Source organism: Macrobrachium rosenbergii, chromosome 3 (assembly GCF_040412425.1).
Source record: "Macrobrachium rosenbergii isolate ZJJX-2024 chromosome 3, ASM4041242v1, whole genome shotgun sequence".
In the NCBI taxonomy this organism is placed as follows: domain Eukaryota; kingdom Metazoa; phylum Arthropoda; class Malacostraca; order Decapoda; family Palaemonidae; genus Macrobrachium; species Macrobrachium rosenbergii.
In genome coordinates, this window is record NC_089743.1 from 76,037,679 (window position 1) to 76,064,161 (window position 26,483).

Genomic DNA, 26,483 nt, shown 5'->3' on the forward strand with positions numbered 1-26,483 from the left:
TGTGAAGGAAAAACAAACAGGAGTTTGGAGTGAGACTGATTTATCCAAATGAAATGGTTTGTTTTGACTGGGCATGTAGACCTCTTTGGCAGGAGCGACATAGATATCTCCCTTTGGTTGTTATGGAGGCCTAGGAGAACTCAGAGGAGTTACAGCCTCCAGTCCGAGCTGCTGCATCTAGTGATGAGGGTGGCCCTGAGGAACAAACATTCTTTTCTGTCTGGCTATTGGTGGCAGGGTTGTAAATGGTGGTGTGGTAAATAATTCAGCCAGGGGGTCCATATCTCAGATATGAAGGCTGGTCCTTGATCAGAGGTTATATTTTCAAGTATGATGAAAATATTGGTTTTTTTATTGCCCCTGGTCATCTTGTGGAATGCTCTTAAATGTAAAAATGCATCTGGAGTCATTGAATGAGGGTACGGACCCACTAAGTTGACACGGAGGTGGCCTATGACATCGGAGTGTGGATTCTCAGTGCCAGATTCATATAATGGTTATTTGTTTGTGTGGCACTGGAGGCATTTTGTTTGGCCCACATTTTCAAGTCCTTTTTAGATTCGTGCCAAATGAATTTTGTTACCTGTTTTGGGTGTTGTCTATCTGGAGGGGTGGGAAATTATGTGAATGAGGTTGAATGCCTTCTTCCTAATGGTGGTTGGCTGGCACAAATCTGGTGTTGCAGAGGATGGTATGTCCTGTGTTGCCAAACAGAATGTCTTCCCACTGTATGTTTAGTACAGTGGTGTGATTCGCTTTGGTTTTGAGGTCAAGTTAGGCATCAGTGAGCCTATTGCACTTTAACCTCAATTTGACTCCATTGATTTCTGTTCTGGATAGGGCATCTGCCACTTTGAGGTTTTCTTGCTGGGGATAGATCATATGGTACACCTTAATTTGACAGTGGCCAAGAGCTGGCACTGTTGGCAGGCAGAAAATGCAGCGTGGTTTTTGATAAGGCTGTGGATGAGTGGTTGGTGTTTCACTAGGATGGTAAAAGGTGTTCTCTCAAGTAGATGCCTGAAGTTCCAGGTGCTTAGATATGCGGCAAGAAGTTCCCTGTCATAGATACTATACTTCCTCTTGAATGAGTTTAGTTTTCTGCTGAAGCCAAGATGTTGGGGCTTCCAGTTGATTGTTTGTTTTGTTATGGTGTCAGTGGCAACACAGCTGATGTCTGTGGTTATTGGGAGTTTGGCTCATGGATTGGGAAATGCCAGGGCCATAGCAGTTGCCTTAGTAGCTTGGAAAACATCTCGGTGGGGGCCAAGGAGAGCTGGGTTAGGTGAGGTTTTTGCTGTGGGTGTCATAGAGCAGGGCCATGATTTGTGTGATGTTCAGGAGGAATCATTGGTAGTAATTTACCATCCCTGTGAATTCATGGAAGCCATTCATGGTAGCTAAGTGGGGTATTCCCCAATTGCTGATGCCTTGCCATTTGCCAAGACTTGATGACCCAGGAATTCCACAGCAGAGGCTTTTATTACTCATTTGTTGGGGCAGATTACCAAACTGTTATTGCAGAGAAGGGAAAGGAAAGCTCCAACATGCTGTTGGTGATCATCTGGATTCCAGATGATGAGAATGTCACTGAGGTAACAGACTCAAAAAGGGAAGGTTGCCGAGAATGTTGTCTGTCAGCCCCTGGAACATGGCCTCGAGTTACTGAGGCCAAATGTGGAGCAGTTGAGGGTGTAGGTCCTGGAAGTTGTGATAATCCCTGTTTTTGGGATGTATTCTTGGTGAACTAGGACTTTGAAGTAACCTTTCATCAAGTCAAAATTGGAGAAGATTCTTGCCCCATGGAAGGTGGAGGTGATGTCTGTTATGTTGGGGAGTGGGTGATGGTCAGTCCCTGTTTATAGGTTGAGTCAACTGTAGTCTACAGTGATAGGATCCCTGCGTTTTCTTTACCGTGTGGAGTGGGGAGGATCAAGGGCTGGAAAACTTCCTTAAAGGCTTTCTTAGCAGCAATGAATCTTTCTGGGGGCAGATGGCATAATTTAAAGTAGAAAGGGTCCCTTTTGTTTTTATGTTATGGTATATTCCATGCTTTGCTGGGATCTTGAAAGTCTGCTCAAGTTCTGGCCTGAAGGCATCTGGAAGCTGTAGGAAGGTATGTAGACCTGTGGGACCCACTGAAGAGATGGACAGGTATTTGGGGATGGTGGTGAGTGATGCCTGTCATATGGAAGGAAGCTGGTCCCCAAAGGTGGCAATGAGCAAAATCTGCCAGTAGGCTGAAGAGTCCCTGGAAGCCAATGGTGAGCAAGGCAGCTTGAACATTGGCAACAGTGAACCCCCACAAGTATTTCTTATGTTGTAGATGGAGGGTGAAAGTTCAGTGGCCATATGATAGTATGTGGCTGCCAACTTGGCAGAGGCTGCTGTCCAAGGGTTTGCATCTGTTTTCTGTCAGTGCTGGGAGGATCGACTTAAAAGCACCAGTGTCTGCAGGAACTTCCAGCTGAAGGGATGGTCCACACTATAGAACCTGGTGGAGTAGGTGTTTGCTGGGGTTGTGGGAGTCACTTCTTGTGTGGCCACCATACTCGTGTTTTCTCTAGTTGCAGCCTAGGGCAAAGTCATTGGTAGTTATTCTGAACCTGTGATGGTATGCACAGATAATAGCTCAGTGGGGGTGCCTTTTCTGTCTTGGCTTAAAAGGGTGGCTGGGTTTTCATTGTTTATGTCTTAGTCTTGGTCATCCTTGGCTTGGCAGATACTATATATATACATCATCACATAACCACAGGTGAAGAATAGAAGCAGGGTATAGGTCTGGTTTCGACTTGTTCAAGCCATTGAGACTGATACAGAGTATGAAGTCACAAATATATATACTAAGAACAGTACCTGACCAGACATCACAACTGTTAGAGACGACATATCCCCTCCGGCTGGTGTCGAGGTAGGAGTGGCCTTCAAAACTCATTTGGCTAAAAATCAATATACTCTCCAAGGGACAATGTGATAAAACAAAACATCATACCTCAGATCCACCACCTGACAGGTGTCACGTAGGCAGGTTTGGAAACTCATTAACACTACTACCCTCATACTGTGTTTACAAATATGATATTCCTGTTTCATACATCTCTACTGCCTGCCTTAAAGTTTAAACAATTTGTTGCCCACGATGTAAGATCAGTTTATACATCCATTGACTGATATTCATATTATGATTGTATTTTCTTTATAAAGCCTGATTCAGTGCATTATTAGAATATATACAATCCTTTTGCACACTTATATCCCAGTTGATAGCATGATTGTTCTCACTAACATGTACAAATGTACACTGTTCCCCTGTGCACTATCTCACATTTCTTATGCTGTTCAATTCTTTTTTCAGTGCTTTCCTGTTTGGCCAATATAAAGTTGTCTAAGACTTACGAATTTTATATACACCTTTAGTATTGTCAGGGGAGTTCTTGATAAGTACATTTTCATTGTTTATTGTTCTTAAATGCAACATTAACCCTTAAGCAGGCCTCTATTTACAACGTCTGCCGTATACGTGACGTTCGGTGAGTGTGAAAGCGGAAGCGGAAAAAAGCTTTTTCAAAAAATCACAACACGCTTAGTTTCTAAGATTAAGAGTTCATTTTTGGCTCATTTTTTCATTGCCTGAAGTTTGTAGTGCAACCATCAGAAATGGAAAAAATATCATTATCATATAAAATATTGAAATATATGAGTGCAAAAAATTTTTCAAATATAATTTTATACAAATCATGTATGAGCAAAACAGTTAAAGCTAACGGGTTATTTTGTTTTTCTTTGTATTGTACACTAAATTGCGATGAATTTGGTATATAACAAATGTAAAAATGATCAAAGCAACACAGAAAAATATTATAAAAAAATGATGCATGAATTAAGTAACAGAACATAAAAATGTTTTTAAAATTCACCATAAATCGAAATATTGTGTTAGAGACTTCCCGTTTTATTGAAAAATGAAACTAATTGATTGAATATTACTAGACTGTAAGTGTTTTGCTTACAATTGCAGTTTTCGACCATTTCAGTCAGTTAAAGTCAACCGAAAGTCAATTTTTTCTGGTTATCGTGATTTATTAGAAAATTTCAAAACCCCAATCGCTTCTAACCATGAGTTATTTCTGTTGTATTTTACATGAAATTGTGCACATTTTCATATATAAAACTTTATGTAAAAGACTAATATAAAACTGTGCAAATATTACGACAACGTGACGAAAGAATTTCTGAGATGTTAGGCAGAGTGCAGCGCAGACGTAAAAATGTTTTATTCAAAATTCACCATAAATCGAAATATTGTGCTAGAAGACTTCCAATTGGTTGCAAAATGAAGGTAAATGATTGAATATTATTAAATTTAAGAGTTTTAGCTTTCAATTGCGTTTTTGGTCATTTCAGTCAGTCAAGTTGACCGAAGGTTGAAATTTTAGTGATTATCGTGATTTATGAAAATATTTCAAAAACTGATAAAAGCTACAACCATGAGTTATTTTTGTTGTATTCTGTGAGTACTTTACATTTCCATATATAAAACTTTTATGTAACAATAATATAAAATGGTGCAAACATTACGACAACGTGATGAAATTTCTGGCGGACGTAGGAAAAGTTTTTTAAGAAATGCACCATAAATCAAATATTATTACTAGAGAGACTTCCAATGGTTTGCAAAATGAAGGTAAATGATTGGATATTAAGAATTTAAAGTTTTAGCTTTCAGTGCGTTTTTGGCCATTTCGGTCGAGTCAAAGTTGACCAGTTGGAAATTTTGGTGAGTTATAAGTGGTTTTTATATAAATATTTCAAAACTGATAAAGCTACAACCATGGGTTGTATTTTGCTGTATTTACATGAAATTGCACATTTTCATATATAAAACTTATGTAACGGCTAATATACAACAGTGCAAAAATTACACAAAATGACAAAAGATTTCTGAAATTTTAAACGGAGAGTTACCCAGCATGGCGTAAGAAAAAAGTTTTAAAATTCCACCATAAATCGAAATATTGTGCTAGAACTTCCAATTTGTTTACAAAATGAAGGTACATGATTGAATATTTTTAGAATGTAAGGTTTTGACTTACAATTACGTTTTTCGACCATTTTCGGTCAGGTCAGAGTTGACCAAAGGTTGAAATTTTTTAGTCGGCGTGCGGTGCATCCTTGGCACCCAACAGACAATTTTAGTCGGCGTGTGATCGTCCAGTGGCGTTTGAGGTTAACAAAATTCTCAAGAAGATGAGGGATATCTTTCACTTTATTATTATAAGGCAGAACAAACAAATTTTTTGTGTTGTAATTCTTTCTGGATTTTGATACATAGTCTTTTTGCTGCTTCAAATGCACTGTTTAATACACTATCAGGATATTTCAATTTTTGCTGCTAAATGCACTGGTAATACACTATCAGGAATATTTCAATTTCTTGCCTGCATTCTAATCTTATCTATTTCATCATCAATATATTCAGGGCTACATACCGTAATGCTCTTAAAGCATATAGATGAAAACACTGACTTTTCCTTATGTGCTTTGTCAGAATAAATGCATAGGAAACATATTAGTAGGTTTTCTGTGTTGCATTCACTGTTCTATTAACAATAGGTTAAAGAGTCAGTGTTTTCATCTATGTTTTAGAAGCATTAAAGATGAAGCCCTAATCATATTGATGATGAATAGATAAGATTAGGGTGCAGGCAAAAAATATCTTTAGTGTATGTAAACAGTGCATTTTCACTGCAAGACTATGTATCAAACCAGAAAGAACCTTTACAACAAAAAAATTTGATTGTTCTGCCTTATAATAATAATATGAAAGATATCCCTCATCTTCTTGAGAATTTTGGTGTTAATGTTGCATTTAAGAACAATAAAACAATGAAAAATGTACTAATAAAATTCCGTGTAAGTCTTGTGACAACTTTTATATTGGCCAAACCGGGAAAGCACTGGAAAAAAGAATTGAACAGCATAAGAAATGTGAGAGATATGCACAGGGGAACAGTGGTATATTTGTACATGTTAGTGAGAACAATCATGCTATCAACTGGGAAGGGGTAAAAAGGATTGTATTTTCTAATAATGCACTGGAAAGGAATATCATTGAATCTAGCATTATAAAAGAAAGTTACAACCATAATATGAATATCAGTCAAGGGATGTATAAACTTGGTCCTTTAATATCAAAAGAAATTTGTAAATTGTTTAAACTTTAAGGTAGGCAGTAGAGATGTATGAAAATAGGATTATCATATTTGTAAACACAGTACGAGGGTAGTAGTGTTAATGAGTTTCCAAACTCCGCCTACGTGACACCTGTCAGGTGTGGATCTGAGGTGGCGTATGGTTTGTTTATCAGCATTGTCCCCTGAGAGTATATTGTGATTTTTAGCCAAATGAGTTTTGAAGGCCACTCCTACCTCGACACCGGCCTGAGGGGGGATATGTAGTCTCTAACAGTTGTGTATGTTCGTCAGTACTGTTCTTGTAGTATATGTATTTGTGACTTCTCATACTCTGTATCAGTCCTTCATCAATGGCTTGGAAATAAAGTCGAAACCAGTCAGGACCTACACCCCGTTTCTTATTTTTCACCTATGGTTATGTGCGATAAATGAATCAGGTACAAAAGTGATAATAATCATATACATATATATATATAATATATATATACAGTGATCCCTCGTCTATCGCGGATAATGGGGGCCAGAACCCCCCGCGATAAGTGAAATTCATGAAGTAGTGGCCCCCCTAGGAGGTATATGCTGTATATACATGGTATATATAAAAGGCTTTATAGCCTTTCCCCACTGTATTATAAACACTTCTATGCATAAACACTGTACTGTATTGCTATTTTGATCTCCTATCACAGTAATATGCATAAAAAAAGATCGTCCCATATTTGTAATGTTTGCTTCTGAGAATCAATGACTGAAGCTGCTCACTACTAACAGAAAAATTAGGAAAATAATTTTTTAGTTGCTAAAAAAACAAATTTATCAATGAAATTATTTTTAATTCTGTACATAAAAGTTTATGATACAGTAATTCATATTTCATTGATGAGAGAGAGAGAGAGAGATGGTGTGTGCTGTGCAGCACAGTAGCTTGGACGGGAACTAAGTCTTACGACAAGCTGGTGATGAAAAGTATACAGTATCCCTTGAGTTGCTTACGTATGAGGCGGATTTTAAATATTTTACAGTAATTTAAGATGAAACATCAACAGTGATAAGATATTCTCTTATGTACCACTCACGTGCCTTGTCCAAGTGCCTGTATTTACTATTTTGATCTCCTATCACTGTAATATGCATAAAAAAAGATCGTCCCATATTTGTAATGTTTCACGTTCTGAATCAGCTGACTGACTGCTCACTACTAACATGAAAAATTGGGAAAAATAATTTTTAGTTGCTAAAAAAACAAATTTATCAATGAAATTATTTTTAATTCTGTACATAAAGTTTATGATACAGTAATTCATATTTCATTGAAGAGAATGAGTGGTGTATGCTGTACAGCACAGTAGCTTGGGACGGACTGTCTGGTAATTGAGTTGCTTACGTATGAAATTCGGTTTTAATTATTTTACAGTGATTTAAGATGAAACATCAACAGTGATAAAGATATTCTCTTATGTACCACTCCGTGCCTTGTCCGAGTGCCTGTGAAGGTATATCGGCTTCAGTCCTTATCGTCGGTACCATTCATAAACGTTCTTCTCACATAACATGATGAAATATCGCTGTTTTTCATAATATGGCTGCCCGATATGGCGGTACTTTTTCATTTTAATTTTCGATGAATATTTCAAGAAAAATCCGCGATGAAATGAAACATTTTTGTTTAATTTAATTTTGTACTGAATTATGTCATAATGCAATGAGTTCAACAGTGCGCAGATATTGTAATTATTAATGAATTAATGAAATATTTGGGTCTTCATATATTGCGACTATTTTATTCGGAAAATCCAGCTATATATTTTTCTTTCTTATAACCTCATGGAAAAATCATGAAGTCGTGAATCCTTGTGATAAATCGAACCAGAATGTGAGTTCACTGTATATATATATACATATGTATATATGTAAAAAAAATTGTATATATATATATATATATAATTATATATATATATTGTATAAATATATATGTGTCTTCTATGTTGGGGAAGGTGGCTTGGATGTTGGTAGGGAGGCAGCAGATTTACCTCCTTGGGTTTTCCACTGGTGTTGAGTTGTGAGATCATTAAAAAGGATTTGAATTTGTCACAGGCTGTCCCCCAGTGGAGTTTTTAGCAAGTTGAGGGCCCATTGGGTGACTGCCAGTGGAACTGAAGATAATTTGATTATCAGAAATGTATGCAGGTTCTCATATGGTATTCTCTCACTCAAAGCATCTAGCCAATGCACAATCCAGGGGTGAAGGGTGTCTACAATTATTATTTCCAGTACATAGTTTGCACCTCCTTTGTGGAAGTTGTAAAGCTTCAGAGGCAGAATTGTATATTTGCCTTTCAGAGCCAGAAAGATGGTTCTGTAGTTGAGAATGGAGGCAGACAGAGATTGATGGCATTTGTGGTTGGTTGTTCATATATATCATCCTGTTTTTTTTTACATAATTTCATTATGATGGTTTGTCGATATGTCCTTGGAGGTAGAGGACAAAACTGGGCCACCATAATTAGTCTCTCAGTGACTTCATCAGTGGTAAAGCATGGCTGTGTTGGGTTCATATATCATCAGGAGGGTTTTATGCAAATACCATGCTGGATCTCCAGGCTAATGGAGGATGACCCTGGCCTCCCAATGCCCAAGCCAAAACTTGAGCTCTGTGTTGAGTCTGTTAGTAGCTTTCTATAGAGGCAGGCATTAATGGCATGGGTTTGGTGCAAATACCATGTAGGCCTACTATTTTAGTGGAGGACAACCTTGACCTCTCAAGGGAGTGTGAAGTCAGAACTTGAGTATAGTATTTAGTATGTTAATGGCTTCTTTTTACTGGTAGGGCACACCCATATTGAATCTGTTAATCACTAAGGGAAAAGCTAGCTGGTCTACAAATGACTCAGATGTCACCAGTGTGAAGGAAAGGGACACAAAGGGTGGTGAGCAGTTTATTCTTTAAGTGGGTGGTTTGACCAGGCATGTGAAGCAAGCAGTGACAGGTAAATCAATGACCACAGGGGGTAGCTTCAAGACTGGCTACCAAGGCTGTAGCTAGCCCAATTTTGGCAGCAAAGCATCTGAAGCTTTATAGAATAACAATAGTTGTTGCAAGACAGTGGCATAATTTGTGCATGAAGTCTACAAGCTGTTGATAAGCCTTCTGTGGGGTATGTGAAGTGCCAGATACTTGAATTTACAAGAACCTTTCACTGTTTGATCCGTTATATCTGTGTCCCCTCTATCATCTACATTTAAAAGTTCTCAAAAATACTTGTTTCATATGTACAATCACGACTTTGCAAACATGCTTCAAAACTTTTTCGGACAACTAACTTATAATAGCTACATCTGCGCTATTTGTAACTCAGTTGTAGCGCATGAAACAACTGAGCACTAGTGGTGGGTCCGAGAATTACTGCAGTTTCCGCCGAAACAGCTTTTATATTGCTTACTGTTGTCATATTTTACTTAATTAAAGATGTTGCTATAACACTTCAGAGGTCATTACCGTTCTTATGTTTTAATATTTCATCTCCAACTGCCATCACTATGTTTGTTTATCTCCTTCCTATGTGAACTTTTGTAGACACTTGACCTTACAAACTATTACAAGTTAAACTATTAGTCTTATTAACATCAACAAATACGACTTTTGTAAAGATTTGCTTCACATTATTATTAATTAAATTTCTGAATGACTAATCCCTATGTATATTGTGAACTAAAGTGAAACTTATTATAAAATATACTGAACTAGACTAACAGATTTCACGTCTATTTTTGTAATACATAGAATATAAAACGCACAAACACACACACACACACACACACATATATATATATATATATATATATATATATATATATATATATATATATATATATATATATATTTTTTATATATATATATATATAATAATTTTTATCACACGTGATTTATATACAATCATGAAGCTACAATGTCGTTTAATATCAAATTCACTTTACCTCGGTATCTCCGATGGAAATTATCACCGAGGAATTTATATAAGTGATAAATGAACAGGTACACTGGGGCGAACCCTTGACATGGACCATTCAACCACTCAGTGGACGTTACCACCGCTCCCACTGGAGTCGTTGAATGGGTCCATGTCAAGGTTCGCGTCCAGTGGTACCTGTTCATTTATCACTTATATAACTTCCCTTCGGTGATAATTCTCCATCGGAGATACTGATGCTGAATTTGATATTAAATGACATTTGTAGTTTCATGATTACTTCTATATATATATATATATATATATACAGTATATATATATATATATATATATATATATATATATATATATATATATATATATATATATATATAATAATGTTATCATGTGTAATTTCTCATTTCTTTCATTGCTACTTGGCCTATCATTTTGATGCCTCTTATGTAAGTTAACAGAATATATGACCTATTTTTGTATTTCTTATTATCTAAGTTTCTAAAGAATTAAAATTAGCTAGAAGTTCGACACATTAATTTAGTTAATGCTAAATGTTGATATGCAAGCGAAGCAGTGAAGACTACCATGCTCATCAGTGGAGAATGTCTCCTCCCCTCATCACAAAAGATGACTTCATTACAGAAATCATCGGCCACTGGATTTATATTATAACATGAACCCTAGCCTCTATTCTTTGTTTCGCTGATATGAAGTGTTTCTTGCAGGAGTATGATGAAATAATATCTTGGTCTCATGTAGCCTGTTATGGATGGTTTTAGCCAGGAACTGAAGGGAGAGCGTAATGTTCTCTCTTATAGCAACATCGGTTGTCAGGGGGAGATTAGGTGGAGCTCCTTCAGTGATCAACCCGATGATGATCCTTAACAGGAGTTTTACAATGAATTTATCATGTTTCCTCGTTCTCTCTGTTGTTGTATCACTCTATACATGGTTGTTTATTTACGCTAAGCTGCCGAGCAATATCTACGATAGAAACAATAGTGTTATCAAGTTTAATGATTGTGGTGCGGATGAGTCTCTTGCCCAACTTACCGGTGCAAGTGGCGTGACAGTTTAGTTTAACTTTCCTGCGAATGTGGGAGTCACAACAACATACGACGTTATGAGATTTTTGTTTTTGTTTCTGACAACGATAATGGTTGAATTCTTTCTTTATTTATTTATATATAATTTCATTGATGATTATTCAATATTATTTTATTAGTTCAATAAAGCTTTTATCTGGATTCAAAAATATAGTTTCTTCTTTGACTCTTTTTGCCCCATCATCTGAAGTGAAATTTTTCAAAATGTTTAAATCATTTGTCATGTATGAATTTTTTCCTCACCATTCTTTTTATATTGTTAACCGTATGATTAATAACCAAAATCGAATAAGAAAAATTATATTTCCTTGTAAATATCAAAAGAAAAAATTACTGTTAGGTGAACGAAAACTTCTGGAACATGTTGCAAAACATTTTTGAGTGACTGTACTTGAGCTGAAGAAAAACTGAAATAAAAAGGCACTTGGTATTTGGATGTTCTTACTCAACTTAAAATGTGTATTTGTGTGTACATTTTTAAAATTTAATTTATAGATGTAGACTTATAAAGAGAACTTTCCTTACAGAATGGATTATTATCAGCTTTACCTTATGCTAGTATGACCATCATGATTTTCTTATGGGGAATCTTGATGGACGTATGCACACAGAGAAGTATAATCTCTATTAAGATCATCAGAAAGCTATCAACAGGAGTAGGTCAGTATTCTTCCATCAATCAAGTATTTAACATGTAAATCGCCCTGTATATTTTCTTTAAAAAACTTAGTTATTTGTTACTGCCTTATGCACAGGTTCAGTATGCAAACTATTTCTTGTAAATTGAGAAACAACCATTTTGTAATTTAAAAAAATTTGAACAGCTAGTTTTATATTTTCAAGAACTTGAAATTACATGACTTTCAGGTGGTTACGGACCTATGATAGGACTCATCACCGTGTACTTCGTGGGACATGACGCATTTTTAGCACTTGCTATTTTATGCATGGCAGTGACCCTTTCAGGTGCCAGTTACTGTGGTTACACAGTATCTAACCAAGACATTGCCCCAAATCTGTCAGGGACACTGGTGGGATTGACAAGCACCATAGGCGCATTCACTGGAGTCTTGGCACCAGGAGTCTTGGGTCTTATCACTCAGGGAAATGTAGGTGCTGACATTCATTTTTTATGAGTTTACTTTCAATCTGTTTTTACCCTGATCTGTGGACAGTTTAATAATGAGATTACTAGATTTTTCTCTACTATGATTTGATTTTGAAACCACCTGCAATAAGCAAAAATCCATGATAAGTTGGTACTCCCCTCTGAAAACACTTATAACTTCCTATTTTAATAGTTCAACACCAATATACCTAAATAAATGGTTCTATTGAATAGTTATTGCTGCTTCAACTGCATTTTATTTTGGGACTTTCTATTTGTTTTTGTAGACTTCTCTTCAGTGGTTTGCATGCTAACAGCTCGCCTATATTTGTCATTTCATGGGGAAAAGTCAAAATCTGGATTCTGCTTCTTTATATATACTATACAGTTAGTTCCATACAATTGTTGCCGACGTTTAAACAGTCTTCTGTCACTCTCCAGCGGGAAGCTGTAGAGACCGCAGATGCATAGGTCGCATCGAACATACACGGCTTCAGCGAGACCATGGGCCAGCAGAATTCTGATTGAATTTTGCGATCAGAACTGAAGCCAAATTCCTGCGGCGGCTTCGATCCTGACAGATCTTCGCAACCTGGGAATATCATTCATTCAAGCGTTCCCATTGGCCTGCCGTTGCGTGATGTCATGCGGCTGACATCATCGGTAGTTTGGCTGCTATTGGGCTGAGGATGAATGATGTCATTATCTACTCTTTCTGTCGTAGTCGGGGATTGTCTCGAAGGGCGCCTCGCTCATCAGGGCATCTCCATTCTCAGGGTTGTCGTTTTCAGGTATTCGTTGGATTTGGTGGGTGTTCTGCATTACTCTTCTTAAATTCGTGGGTAGAGCCATGCCTCCTGCGTCGTATTCATTGTTGGTTTTCTCTCGGCAATGAGGGCGCCTCTAGCAGGCGCAGAGCGTCGAAGTCGGCGGCTCTCGATTATACTCATATTTTGTATAATACTGTCGCGGGAGATGGAAATATTGTTGGTAGCACTGGGCGTGATTCATGATGGCACCCTCCTGGGCGTGGCAGGAGATCCTTTTGACAGGCGCATCGTGGTCATTCCAATATAAGCGCCGGGGCATCCTGGACAGGACATACAAATTGGTAGACCACGTTCTTCTGCTTGAGGTTCTCTTGCTGGTGGAGAGGGTTATTCTTCATCACAAGATCACGGGTGCGGCCAGTTCTTATAATAAATTACAAGACTTATTTTCTTACTGTCTTGGTCGAGGTGGCGTTTTCCATGACGATTTTCTTCATGGAGCTCGTCCTAACACTGAGGATGCATCCGGGCCTTATAATATATCTGATGTCATGTCTATAGGGGCAGGTTGTTGCTCTCACGAATTGATGCCATTTTCAAGCCAGTTCCATTTCTTTGTTGACAAGTTTGTTGGTAAGCCTCATTGTTCTGCCAACATTTGTGTATAGTTCAATTCACTTGTTAGTGTCCTGCCCGTGGAGCAGTAGGAGGGCCCGCTTTGTGAACACTGTGGTGTTCTTAAACCTAGCAGCACCGCCATCCTCGTTCAAGCAAAGTCCCAAATTGGTGGATTTTGTGTAGACTGATGTCTTCGTTCCGTTCTCTTTGTGACCATAACGCTGAGGAAGGGGGAGCCGGTCGTCTGTATGCTGAATCCCGACAGTGTAGGTCCACACACCACATTGTTGGAAGGTCAGGCTAAGGGCTTCAACCTCCCACTCGTTGTGGTCACAGGCGGAATGGAACTTGAAGACATCAGTCTGCACAAAATCCACCAATTCTGGGACTTGCTGAACGGGATAGCGAGTGCCCTGCTGGGTTTAAGAACACGACAGTCAGTCTGGCATTCTCTCCCACTGCTCCACGTGGCAGGACACTAACAAGGAATTCGAACGTGCTGCACAAATGTTGGTGAACAATGATTTCACCAACAAACTCATCAACAAAGAAATTCGAACTGGCCTGGAAAATGGGTACAACGGGCGAGCACGCAACCTGCCCCCAAGATGACATCAAGATATATTATAAGGCCCGGATGCATCCCCAGTACCGTGGACGAGAGCTCCATGAAGAAAATCGTCATGGAAAACGCCACCACCCGACCAAGACAGTAAGAAAATAAATCTTGTAATTTATTATAAGAACTGCCGCACCTGTGATCTTGTGATGAAGAATAACCCCTCTCCACCAGCAAGAGAACCCCTCAAGCAGAAGAACGTGGTCTACCAATTTGTATGTCCTGTCCGAGGATGCCCCGGCGCTTGTATTGGAATGACCACGATGTGTCTGTCAAAAAGGATCTCCTGCCACACCCAGGAGGGTGCCATCATGAATCACGCCCGTGCTACCCACAATATTTCCATCTCCCGCGACAGTATTATACAAAATATGAGTACAATCGGGAGAGCCGCCGACCGACGCCTGCTCCTGCTAGAGGCGCCCTCATTGCCGAGAGAAACCAACAATGAATACGACGCAGGAGGCATGGCTCCTACCACCGAATTTAAGAAGAGTAATGCAGAACACCCACCAAATCCAACGAATACCTGAAAACGACAACCCTGAGAATGGAGATGCCCTGATGAGCGAGGCGCCCTTCGAGACAATCCTCGACTACGACAGAAAAGAGTAGATAATGACATCATTCATCCTCAGCCCAATAGCAGCCAAACTACGATGATGTCAGCCGGCATGACATCACGCAACGGCAGGCATATGGGAACACTGGAATGAATGATATTCCCAGGTTGCAAAGATCTGTCAGGATCGAGCTTTGCCGAGAAATCTGCTTGAAGTCTGCAACCAATCAGAATTGCCACCATGACCCAGCTGAAGCTGTTAAGTTCAGAAAAAGTCTGTCCTCGCTGGAGAATGACAGAAGAGTCTGTCTAAACGCCGCGCAACAATTGTTTAGAACTAACTGTATAGAATATATAAAGAAGCAGAATCCAGATTTTTACTTTTCCATGAAATGACAACATATGAGTGACTATAACGCACCTCCACTGAAGAGAAGTCCAATAAAAAGGCCAGGAAAAGCTATTAAAATAAATGCAGCTGAAGTTAGCAATATATTCAATAGAACCTGTTTAAAAGATCTCTGCTGCACAAATTATATTAAATAAAATGCTTATAACTGCCTATTTCAATAGTTCAAACACCAAATATCCCTTAAACTATCATCGTAAATCACACTTTTATATAAGTAACTTACCAAGTAATTACATAGCTAACCATTTCTATTAACCGGCAGCTAAAATTTGAGATCCGCGGCAGCGATTCTTTTGTTTATGTTACAGTGTAGGTAACTGACCCTGCCCACTTTCAGGACAAGAAGGAACAACTGAGCAGAGGGTTTCAATATGTTTCTGCCGGCTTATGACGACAGTTGTGAGCAGCAGCTGGTTTTGAAATTCTCGGACTTTAATATACAGTAAACCCCCCATGTTCACGTTCTCACGATTCGCAGACTCGCCTAGTTGTGGATTTCTCTATGGAACATATATACACATCATTCACAGAAAATTTGCCCATTCGCAGTATTTTTCACTGAGAAATATTCACTAATTACTGTATTTTGGGTTGTTTATCATTTAGTTGGCCAGGCCACGCAACACCTGCCCAGGCCACAATCACTCCGCCAAGGTAGTTCCGCGGACCCAATCCCGTCGCGACCACAACTCACGATACCCCGATACATCCGTCTTTCCAGGTTGCCAAGATGCTTTCTGCATCACATCCTCTTGTTTGCAATTTGCCACTGCCAACTAGTGACGATACTGAATTAGCGGTTTATGCAATGAGGTCATTGCTTGTGTTTTTGATGAAAAGTGGCCTTGTGGGTGATTTCAGTGGTGTTTGTGGCCAGTGCAAAGAAGGCACCGTTGGTCTGTTGAAACATGGTGACAGTTTCCAGTGGCGGTGTAACGCGAGACATTGTCGGACACGTTTTTTCAAGTTGTTGCCGACAGATCCACAGAAACAATCCTTCCAATTTTAATGGAAAACGTTTATCCAGACTCAGTTGTAATTTCTGATTGTTGGAAATCATACCAAACTTTAAGTCAGCATTTAGTTGTAATTTCTGATTGTTGGAAATCATACCAAACTTTAAGTCAGCATTTAGTTGTAATTTCTGATTGTTGGAAATCATACCAAACTTTAAATCAGCATTTCAAAACACACCATAACATAAATCACTCATTACATTTTGTTGATCCAGATGACACAAGCATACACACAAACACAATAGAATCTACATGGCGGGTGTTGAAGCGTAATGTTTTACCTAAAAGTGGTACAGTAAAATCTTTGTATAATTCTTATTTTTCAATGTATTACATTAAGAAACGTTACCTTACAAATGTTGATTACCCTTTCAAAGCCTTTCTTGAACTAATTAAACGGACATATCCATTAAGTAAAGTCAACCCCCACCAAAATGAAGTCTAATTTCGCTGAAATCCGACAATCCCGTGACGTTGCCGTACAAACGGAATCGTCATCTCCACCCGTCCCTTTTCCACCACTTCCAGTCGTCCAGATTCCGCCCAATCCAGCGGTCCCAGCCCAAAAGAGAAGAGAATCGAGTTGCCCGAATTCTCCGATGATTCTGATTTCAACTAAGGTAAGTGTGGTTTTTTCAATTTATGGTTATACTTTTACTGGCTTTCAGAGGTCCAGGGGCAGCGGCGGCCAGGTCAGAGCACGCTGTCCTATGAGAGGTTAGTAGGTCAGGCTGGTTGGGTCAGGACCTGGCATAATAGGAAAAGGTTAGGTTAATAACTTGCTTTCTGGGGTCCAGGGGAGGGCAAACCCCTGGCTGAGCTAGGGCACGCTGCCCTATGTTAGGTTAGGTAGGTAACATCAAGTTAGGTCAGGACCTGGCACTATAGGAAAGGTTAGGTCTGTTTATGTTATAGAAATGATGGTAAACATTAGCTTCCGTCCCAGCGCCATCTTGTTTGCATTCGTCCGCCAGTTTTCTAGTCGGAACCTACTGCCATTTGGTGGTGGGTATCGTCTAGAAAATTGGCAGACGATAGCCTTGGCCAACTGAATGAGTTCTCCTCCTATATCCACTGGAGTGAGCATGAGAACAATGTCTATGCACTGACTGATGTCTCAGAAATCTTCTATCACTGTTACACTCCCTGAGTCGAGATGACCATTGAGGCCTCCATTGGGAACTTTTAGATTTACCCTTTCTCCTCTTCTGTTTGTGTGAGGAACCAGAGCATTGTGATGAGGAAGACTACAATAGTGTAGACAATGATGAAGAGGAAGACTGTCTCCTTTTCTTCTTATCTTAAAGTATGTTTGCCGTCCAATGACCAGAACTCTTTGGAGGAAAGTACCAAGGAGGTAGGCCTGTCTGGTGGAAGATGAGCAGAAAGGACAATTTCAAGCAATTGTTCATACTGTCTATTAACTGTAGGTGTCAGACAAGCCATGGACTCACAGGAACGTTACCATCAATTGAAGCTACCACCACAGATGGTGTGGGTGATGATGGTTCTGTGTTCTTCACCAAACAACCAAGAGGAGTGAAGGATGGACCACCTGGAACATTCAGTTTGTCATATTTTCTTATATCTAAAGAAGGTAACTCAACATCATTATCAGGAGGGAAGACATCACAGCGGGAACCATTAACCCCAGAAGAGACTGCAGTATAATTTCTTGGGTGAGGGAGAGCTAAGCCATGCATGCAAGAAGCACACTCAGACTTGTAAGTGAATAGAAGATGGCAGAAGAAAGGATCCCACAGAATCCACCGACTTCACCGGTGAAGTAAAAACTCTGACGTGGTATGTGAATGCCTCTTGTTCTTCCTCTTCCTAAACCTTTCCCACTGAGGTAAAGCCCAATCCACACACTGGGAGGAACAGACACAGACCTTATCCCACCAGTGTGGACGAAATGGGGTCCTTAGATATGGGAAAAATGAAGTGGCCCTAAGGTTGCCCTAGACCTTCACATCTATATTTCTCTCATTTATCCTTCATTAGGAAACAGCAACAGAGACAACAATAAAAAACAAAATACAGTAAACAAGCATGAAAACCAAAGAAACATGAACTCAGCCACATTCATCTAAAGGAGAGGTGAGAGCAGTAGCACTTCACACAAAGTGGTTTAAAGAGCAAGTGACACCTTGCATGCTGGACACTTTCCTGGAATCCTGCTGCCTTACTGGGTGCTACCACTTGGCTCACCTTGTAACTGTGTTCATTCGGTCGTTCAGCTGTGCACAAAAGATATTTTCCATTCAAAAGGCATGTTTGTATTCCCGTAGTAACAGACATAAATTTAGTGTGACAGTTATAATACCATGTGAATTAAGAATTCAGAGATACATTAGCTGTTTTTTCAAATTGAAAGATAACTCTCTTCTTAACTAAATCAATCAATTTCAAATAAAAAATTACTCAGGTTAAAGAAAAGACATTGTTTATATGAAAAGCAAGATATTTGAGTACAGTATATAAAGATAATATATTTCATGGTGATGTATATTTCCTTTAATAAAGCTTTAAAGCACCCCAGAGATACTATAGTTTTGGCTTAGCTGATTTTGCTGTTTATAATGATTTGCATAAATGACTCAGGAATAACAGTAAAGCAAATGATGATGATAGAAATAACAATAATAATGGCAACTGTAATACAGTACTGTAATAATCATAACAGAATGATAATGATCAAAGTTCTATCCCTGTCTTGCAGCAAAACCTGGATGCATGGAGACTTGTTTTCCTTATTTCTTCAGCGGTTTCATTCATCAGCACAACATTCTATGTGGCTTTTGCAACAGACCAAATCCAGCCGTGGAATGCAGCAGAATATAATTCTACGAGTAAAAAACGGGATTCACAGGCGCCAGATGAAAAAGCAAATACATTACAGAAATATTAAAAAATAGAAAAATAGTTGCAGAACTGTAATATAAAAAAATAATAATGGCAGACACTATAAATTGTAATATTGAAAGCCGTAAAGGAAACATGTTTTGTTTTGTTACTGCATACATGGTTTAAGAGAAGCAAGTGTAGGAATAATTGAAAAAATAAAAAATGAAAAATCAGTGATTCTATTTTTGTGTGGTAAATGCATCAATATGGGTGTACTGCAGTCTAGGTTATATAAGGTTTAGAGTAAAAAGGTCTGTGAATACAAAATATGATTCGCTGTATGAGGCTTGTGAATATGAGTTGTTCTAGATTTGGCTGACCTTATGCCAGTGTGGTATCTTACTCTTAGGCACCCAGAAAATTTACAAGAAAGAAATCAGAGTTCTTAAGTATGAAGATCTGATAGACATGCAAGACTGAATGGTAAGGAACACTATCATATGTATAATATTTATAAAAAGTCTTGCAATTTTGTACATTTTATGAATTACATTACTCCCCCACTTTTTCAAGAGGGGTAGGTTCCAGAACCCAATGCAGAAATGCAAAATCCCCTCTAAAAATGCTAATAACTGCCAAATACCCCATAGCCCTTAAACTAAAATGCTTATAACTGTCTGTTTTTATATATGTAACTTACCAAATAATTACATAGCTATTAGTTTCTACTTTAAGCGGCAGCTCAAAATTCAAAATTTGCAATAGCGCTCTTTTGTTTTGGGTGTAGTTATACTGCCCCGCCCACTTTCGGGAAGGGTAAGTACAACACAGCTAAAGAGCTCAATTCGTTTCTGCAACTCAATGACTGAACACTTGGTCATTGGCAGCTCTGAATTTTTTGTTTTTCACCAGATGGTTGCTGTTGTTCTTCATGTGATGAAGTACATTGTTCTTTTTGGTAGTGTGCTACTGTTAATTAGCTTAGCTAATTCTGGACTTTTTTTTTTTTTGTGTGACATTCCCAATTTTGATTGGACTAATCATGTCAGAATTTAGCCTTTCTAGCATCAGGTACTGTAGTAAAGGCTGTAAGAATAGGTTGACTTCTGCCAAATATGACTGTGTGTTTACAGTTTGTGTAGGGAGCAAATTTGCTCTCCTGAACTTTGCTGTGACAAATGTAAAGACTGGAATAAGGGGAAAAGTTAAGTATACCTTAGTTTTACCAGACCACTGAGCTGATTAACAGCTCTCCTAGGGCTGGCCCAAAGGATTAGACTTATTTTACGTGGCTAAAAACTAATTGGTTACTTAGCAACGGGACCTACAGCTTATTGTGGAATCAGAACCACATTATAGCGAGAAATGAATTTCTATCACCAGAAATAAATTCCTCTAACTCTTCATCAGCCGGCCGGGGGAATTGAACTCCGACCCATCGAGTGACAGTCTGAAGCTCAGCCAACGAAGGACTTGGAATAAGGGGGTGGAAGACTAATGCATATTTAGAAGTTACAGCATGACAGACTTACGAAAGCTACTGCTTGGGCTGAAGCGAAGGCTTCTGCTAGTCAGGTTTTGTCTCCGGGGGTTGATGTGGCTGATTTACCAGTACCTGCAACACCTGTGACTGCATCTTCCCTTATCTCAAGTCCTCTGACTTTCCCTGTAACTCCAATCCTTGGCTCCCATTCCTCTGATCCCAACGCCATTGCCAGCCTAGAAGCACGTTGATAAGAAATTTGATTTATTAGTGAACACCGTTTCCCAGATTGGGAACTCAGTGTGTGTCCCCATGGACAGATTTAACAAGTGTTAGTGCAGTGTCAGTGGAGGGGGCGGCTACTCATCCCACCGATGCTCCTAGACCAAGGTCCCTGCTAAACTTCCCTTGCTCACTTGGAAGGAAGCAAACTGGCAGTCCAAGGGAGGTCGGTGGGGTTTGCCCACAAGTACAGGCAGTCCCCGGTTATCGGCGATCCGGTTTTATGGAGCTTGTCTAGTGATGATGATAACCAGATTTTCAGCGCCGATAATCGGGGATCAGCACTATTATCACCAGTTTTCAGTTGTTGGTGATTTTCGGTTATCGTCATGCTGTCGGGAACGGAACCCCCGCCAATAACCAGGGACTGCTTGTAGTCACTTCCTCATCCGAGCCTGTTGTCCACTTATCCAGGACTCAGAGGATCGCCATTGGAAGGGCATTCACTTGGATATGCATGCATTATCTTACAGTGACTCGAACTCTAATGGGGCTCAAAAGCGCAGTCGGCACTTTGCTAATGTTTCAAGACCATTGAAAAGGCCTGGCGCCCCAGTGGATGAAGACATTCCCCAGCTTGTAAATGAGCGTTGGATAGGACTCGTAGCTCTCTTCCCTCCTGTAGTTTTTGGGAGTCTCTTCAAGCTTCTCGCTCCCTTTCAGTGTCCACCGAGCACTGCAAAGTGTCCAAGAAAGTGTTAGTTAGCCCAGTGTACGGACATAAAGTGTCCGAGAATTTAGTAACTGATTGTGAGCGATCATGTCTGAGCAACATTCATTGGAGCACCCGTTGTCTGCGCTTCCAGCTCGTGGGCACCCAGTGTCCGAGCGCCCTGAGAGTGATTGTGTGTTGCCAGAGCCTTCGGTTTATGGACATAAGTGTCCAAGCATCCATCATATGAGCACCCAGCAGCCGAGTGCCCTTCATATGGCACATAGTGTCCAAGTTGCAGACATCCGATCTGTCTGTTAGAGGTGTTAATTTTGGTGATCTTGTGTCCAGTTGGTCCGTGAGAGGATGCCCAGGGATCGAGCATCCAATATTAACAGGCGCCAGTGTTGACGTTTGTCCGCTTGCCAGTATTCATCCGGCGCCACAGGTGGAACTCTGTTCCTGGTGCAGCTAGTGCCGATCCTTTTGTGGTTGAGGATCCTTCCTTAGTTCCTATTCAATGCCACTTGGATAATATCTTGAACCTGTTACAGAAGCCAGCTGCAGTGACTCAGGTTCCCTTGGATCCTCCAATGTCCCCAGATTTCCTCAGAGGAGGAACCTGTGGAGGACGATGCTCCCATGTCGAACTATTCAGCTCTTTTGCGGTTCTTCCTGGCGTGCTATCCAGACTTCTCTCCAGCTGCCCAATCTTCTCCAGGTTCAGCGTTTATGATGTGACAACCGACAGGAGTGACTAGGTTGCCGCGTATGGTTCTTTTCTTCTCATCCAAGTAAGCACTTGCTCATATCGACGTATGGTTGTCAGAGAAGAGGGACGTGGGTAAAGCTGTCTTTTGTTCGCCGCCTCCTCGTCTGATATGACAGAGGTATCTGTCGTATGCCACTGGAGAAGCTCCATCCTTGGGAGTTTCTGCCTTCTCTCAAGGGGACTTCTCCAGTCTCATAGATGCTACACGTCGGTCAGCCTTCTCGTCTGCTAGGATTTTGTTTCCTTCATTGGAGTTAGACCATTTAGTGAAGGATATTTTTAAGGTCTTTGAGGTTCTGAGTTTCCTTAATTGGACCATAGGAACATTAGCAAAGAAGATCGAGGACTGCTTGTCACTTCAAGCGAATTTTGCCTCAGATTGATTGGGGGTTCTGGCCTACGCAGATCGAGCAGTGAGGGATGGCGCCCGTGAGGTAGCCATCATTTTTACTACTGGTGTTCTAAGCAAGATTTATGGTGCTTGTTCACTTCTAAGGGGGGTCACTCCTTCTCAACTTTCTTCCCTGCTGTTTGCTCCCTTAAAAAATAACAGCTTGTTCCTATAAGAAACCTTAGAATGAGTGACAAGTGAACTGCAGAAGAAATCCACCCAAGACCTGCTCGCTCAGTCCGCCAAGAGGACTAGGATCCCGACATGTCCTCCTCCTGCTTCTGTTCTTTCAACCAGAACAACAACTCCGTTGGCTCAGCAACCCTTTCGAGGAAGCAAAGGTCGCTTCCAGTCCCGTCCGAGGGCCAATTTGCGTCCAGTACGACCCAGCAAACAGCTTTCCAACAAACCTGTCTCTCGCAACTGAGTTACCTGTCCTCCATGTCCTGGTGGGAGCAAGGCTTCTTCACTTTTGGAGCAGGTGGGAGACAAGAAGAGTAGATCCATGGGTGCTACAAGTCTTAAAGGAGGGATATGCTATCCCTTCAGGGAGAAACCTTCCTTGGTAACCTTTCCCATCAAATTGGAGGCTCAAGAGAGGTTTTCGACCCTGCCTCGGGAAGTTTTGCCTCTGCTCAAGGAGCAGTCAGTGGAGGAGGTCGAGGACACGAGCATGGAGGGATTTTACAATCGCCTCTTTGTAGTCCTCAAATCATCGGGGGATGGAGACCTGTCCTGGATGTCAGTGCTCTGAACTTTATTAAAACTACGAAGTTCAAGATGGAAATGAATCACTTGGTCCTGTCAGCCATCCACCAGGGAGACTGGATGGTGATGATAGGTATGCAGGATGCTTACTTCCACGTTCCAGTTCACCAGGATTCCAGAAAGTATCTGAGGTTTGTGTTCCAGGACAGGGTCTTCCAGGTTCGAACCCTGTGCTTCGGCCTCTCCACGGCCCCTCAAGTTTTCACACGGGGTCTCACTCCATTAGCCATAGGGATCAATGTGTCCTTGTACCTTATGCAAACTTTGTAGCAAGAATAAGTGAATATATCATTATAGAGACAGAAAAACATATTGGAATGTTTCAATATATCAATATACACAAAGTATAAACAAAAAATCTAAATTCAAAAACAGAAAAGTCGAACTGCACGACAGAAAGGAACACACGTCGACATTGAGACAGCGGCCATAAGTAAACTGCGTCGAACTGAATGTATACCGACTGGGTGGGTGGGGCTTCTGCCCCTAGCATCGGTTAACTGTTACCATAGCCAACCTTGCCAAAGTTTAATGACCGGATTTCCAGCTCACTGAAAGTTAATCCCATATGTAAAGACTGAGGGTTTGTATTTGTGTAGGAACAATTAAGGTCTGACCTTAAGCCTGAAATATCTGAGTAAAGTATTCTGTGGCTTTTCTTATGGTAATGAGTAAATGAGCAGCAGTTGCAGGGAAAGCTCAAAGTCTCGTAAGAATTCCTGTAAAATTAACAATCAAAAAATTAGAAACAAATCTAATAGACTCATACATACACTTAGTTAAAATCAACAGAACAACAAACAATAAAAACAACAACAGCAGTTACACTATTTACAATAATTTAAAAGATTAATAAAGCTAAGCACAAGTCATTAAAAGAGCACCGGAAGCAACTGGTTGACTTATTTTCTTGTCTGCCTGTCCTACACACTTTTTGACTTGCGTATGATCTGTACTACTTGTAGGGGAAAGGAATGTACTCATTCCCTTCCTTGTGATGAATATTCCTCATGGACTTCAACCCAGTGGGAAATGTATGCTAAGAGGAGGAGGAAGCCTAGGAAGGTCTTGTCAGGTTCTTCAGAGGATGCTGCTGCCAGAAATGAAACCGAATCCCCTTGGCACCTCCTTGCCTCCATCTACCATCCCTCTCTCCCCTACCCGAGCTTCCTTCCAGTCTATGGGGAGTGTGTCATCCACAATCAAATCCATTCTTTCCTCATCTTTGGATGAGGAATCCCAAGAAGAATCTTCCTTTCATTGCCTTTATTAAATGTGGCCATCTCTGAATATCCCAGGTAGTCTGTTAATTGCTGTACTGTATTCCTAGGCTCAATAGGAAGAAGAAACCCTGACCAACACCTCTACTAGCATGTCTGCTGTGGCTATCCCAGTGTCTTCTTCCTTTATTACAGGTGGTCCCCCAGTGGTTGTGGTAATGCCTATGGTCAAGCAAGCTGACATTGCAACCTCTCTTCTCGTTCCTCGACCACCTTTCCAGTGCGCAAGTGAACTACAGAGTTGGACAAGGGGACAGAATAAGCACTGCTGTCATTTTTCATCTTCATCTTCCTAATCAACTGCCATGGTAGTTTGCAGTTAGTAAAGCCCAGCCTCCTGGAGTACACAAAAATCCCGAATTTGGCCCATTATAACTCTGGAAATATTCAGCTGATCAGGATGAAACTCTGGCTTTAGAGGTTTCCCACTAAGGTCTCTAATCATACCAAATTTCATCGAAATCCGTTCTGGAGATCAGATATCAATTTTCTGCATTTTGAGGATGTGGTAGGGAGTGAGTGAAGTGGTGGGTGGGTGAGGGACCTAACATATCTGTGGAGCAATAATGGTAAAAGATACAGCTGTGAAACTAAAGTTTTTCTGAAACTCATATTCTACTGGAGAGGGTCTTTTGAGGTATGATTTTATATATATATATATATAATATATATTATATATATATATATATATACAGTAATATATATATATATATATATATATATATGCATATACAGTTATATTCACATTCTCACAATTCACAGGATTTTCTGTGGAATGCATCAACAAAGTATTTGCAAAATTCCACAGTGTGGACTTTTGTCAGGAAATATTCACTAACTAGTGTATTTTGATGTTATTTTCATGACCAAATACATTTTTTATGATAATTTTTAAAACCCTGAGGGAGCAAAGGTGCCTTTCACTACTAGCTAAACCTTCCACATCAGGATTACAGAAGTAGCCCTAGTTTCAGAAGCCCAAACAGGATCAATAGTATTCTTCCTCTGCTAATAAGGGCAGGAAGCTTTCCCAGCCCTTTTGTTCCCCCCTCTTCAGTCAGTCCTAGAGGGGTGGGAGCAATGATGCTCCTCCTTCAGTAGGGGGTTGCCTGTCGCACCAGTGGGCAGTGTGGCAGCAACAAGGAGAGGAGCCTTGGGTTCTTTCAGTCCTCTGGGACAGATACAGGCTCCCATTCAAGAACCTTCACCTTTTCCTCTCCTTGATACTGATCCTGTTCCCAGCTTAACTCTCTGGACTCTCTGGATTTGTGGAAATCTCTAGCCTTGCTGGCAGAGGTGAAAACAATTAGAGAGAGAGGCAGTATTTTAGTCATAAATCATCTATCTCGAAGTTTTTACAGTCTCTTCTTCCTTGTTGAGAAGGCTTCCAGGGGATGGAAACCAATCATTGATCGCTCAACACTAAACTAATACATGTGGCAGACTCCATTCATGATGGAGACTGCTCCTTGAATGTTAAAATTCCATCAGAGACAGAGACCATGATTTCAATAGACCTTCAGGATACATGCTTCCAGATTCCCATCACTCAAGACTCTTAAGTTACCTCTACTTTGTCTGCAACAAGTCAGTGCTTTAGTTTCCTAAATGATCCTTTATTTGTGCTGCAGGTAGGAA

General features: G+C 40.1%; 1 protein-coding gene across 3 annotated transcripts in view; it reads left to right on the top strand.

The window, feature by feature from the left end:
* The window catches only part of LOC136825859 (sialin-like), a 198,023-nt gene that overhangs the window by 115,655 nt on the left and 55,885 nt on the right, over positions 1-26,483 (top strand). For 2 of the 3 annotated variants that reach the window (XM_067082796.1, XM_067082798.1), the window contains 3 exons: positions 11,793-11,925; positions 12,133-12,374; positions 19,093-19,450. In XM_067082796.1, coding sequence (XP_066938897.1) covers positions 11,793-11,925; positions 12,133-12,374; positions 19,093-19,281 — 564 coding nt within the window. In that variant the 3' untranslated portion in view covers positions 19,282-19,450. Of the gene's footprint in view, positions 1-11,792; positions 11,926-12,132; positions 12,375-19,092; positions 19,451-26,483 lie in introns of those variants that run through there. The other variant, XM_067082797.1, reaches the window with a different exon arrangement.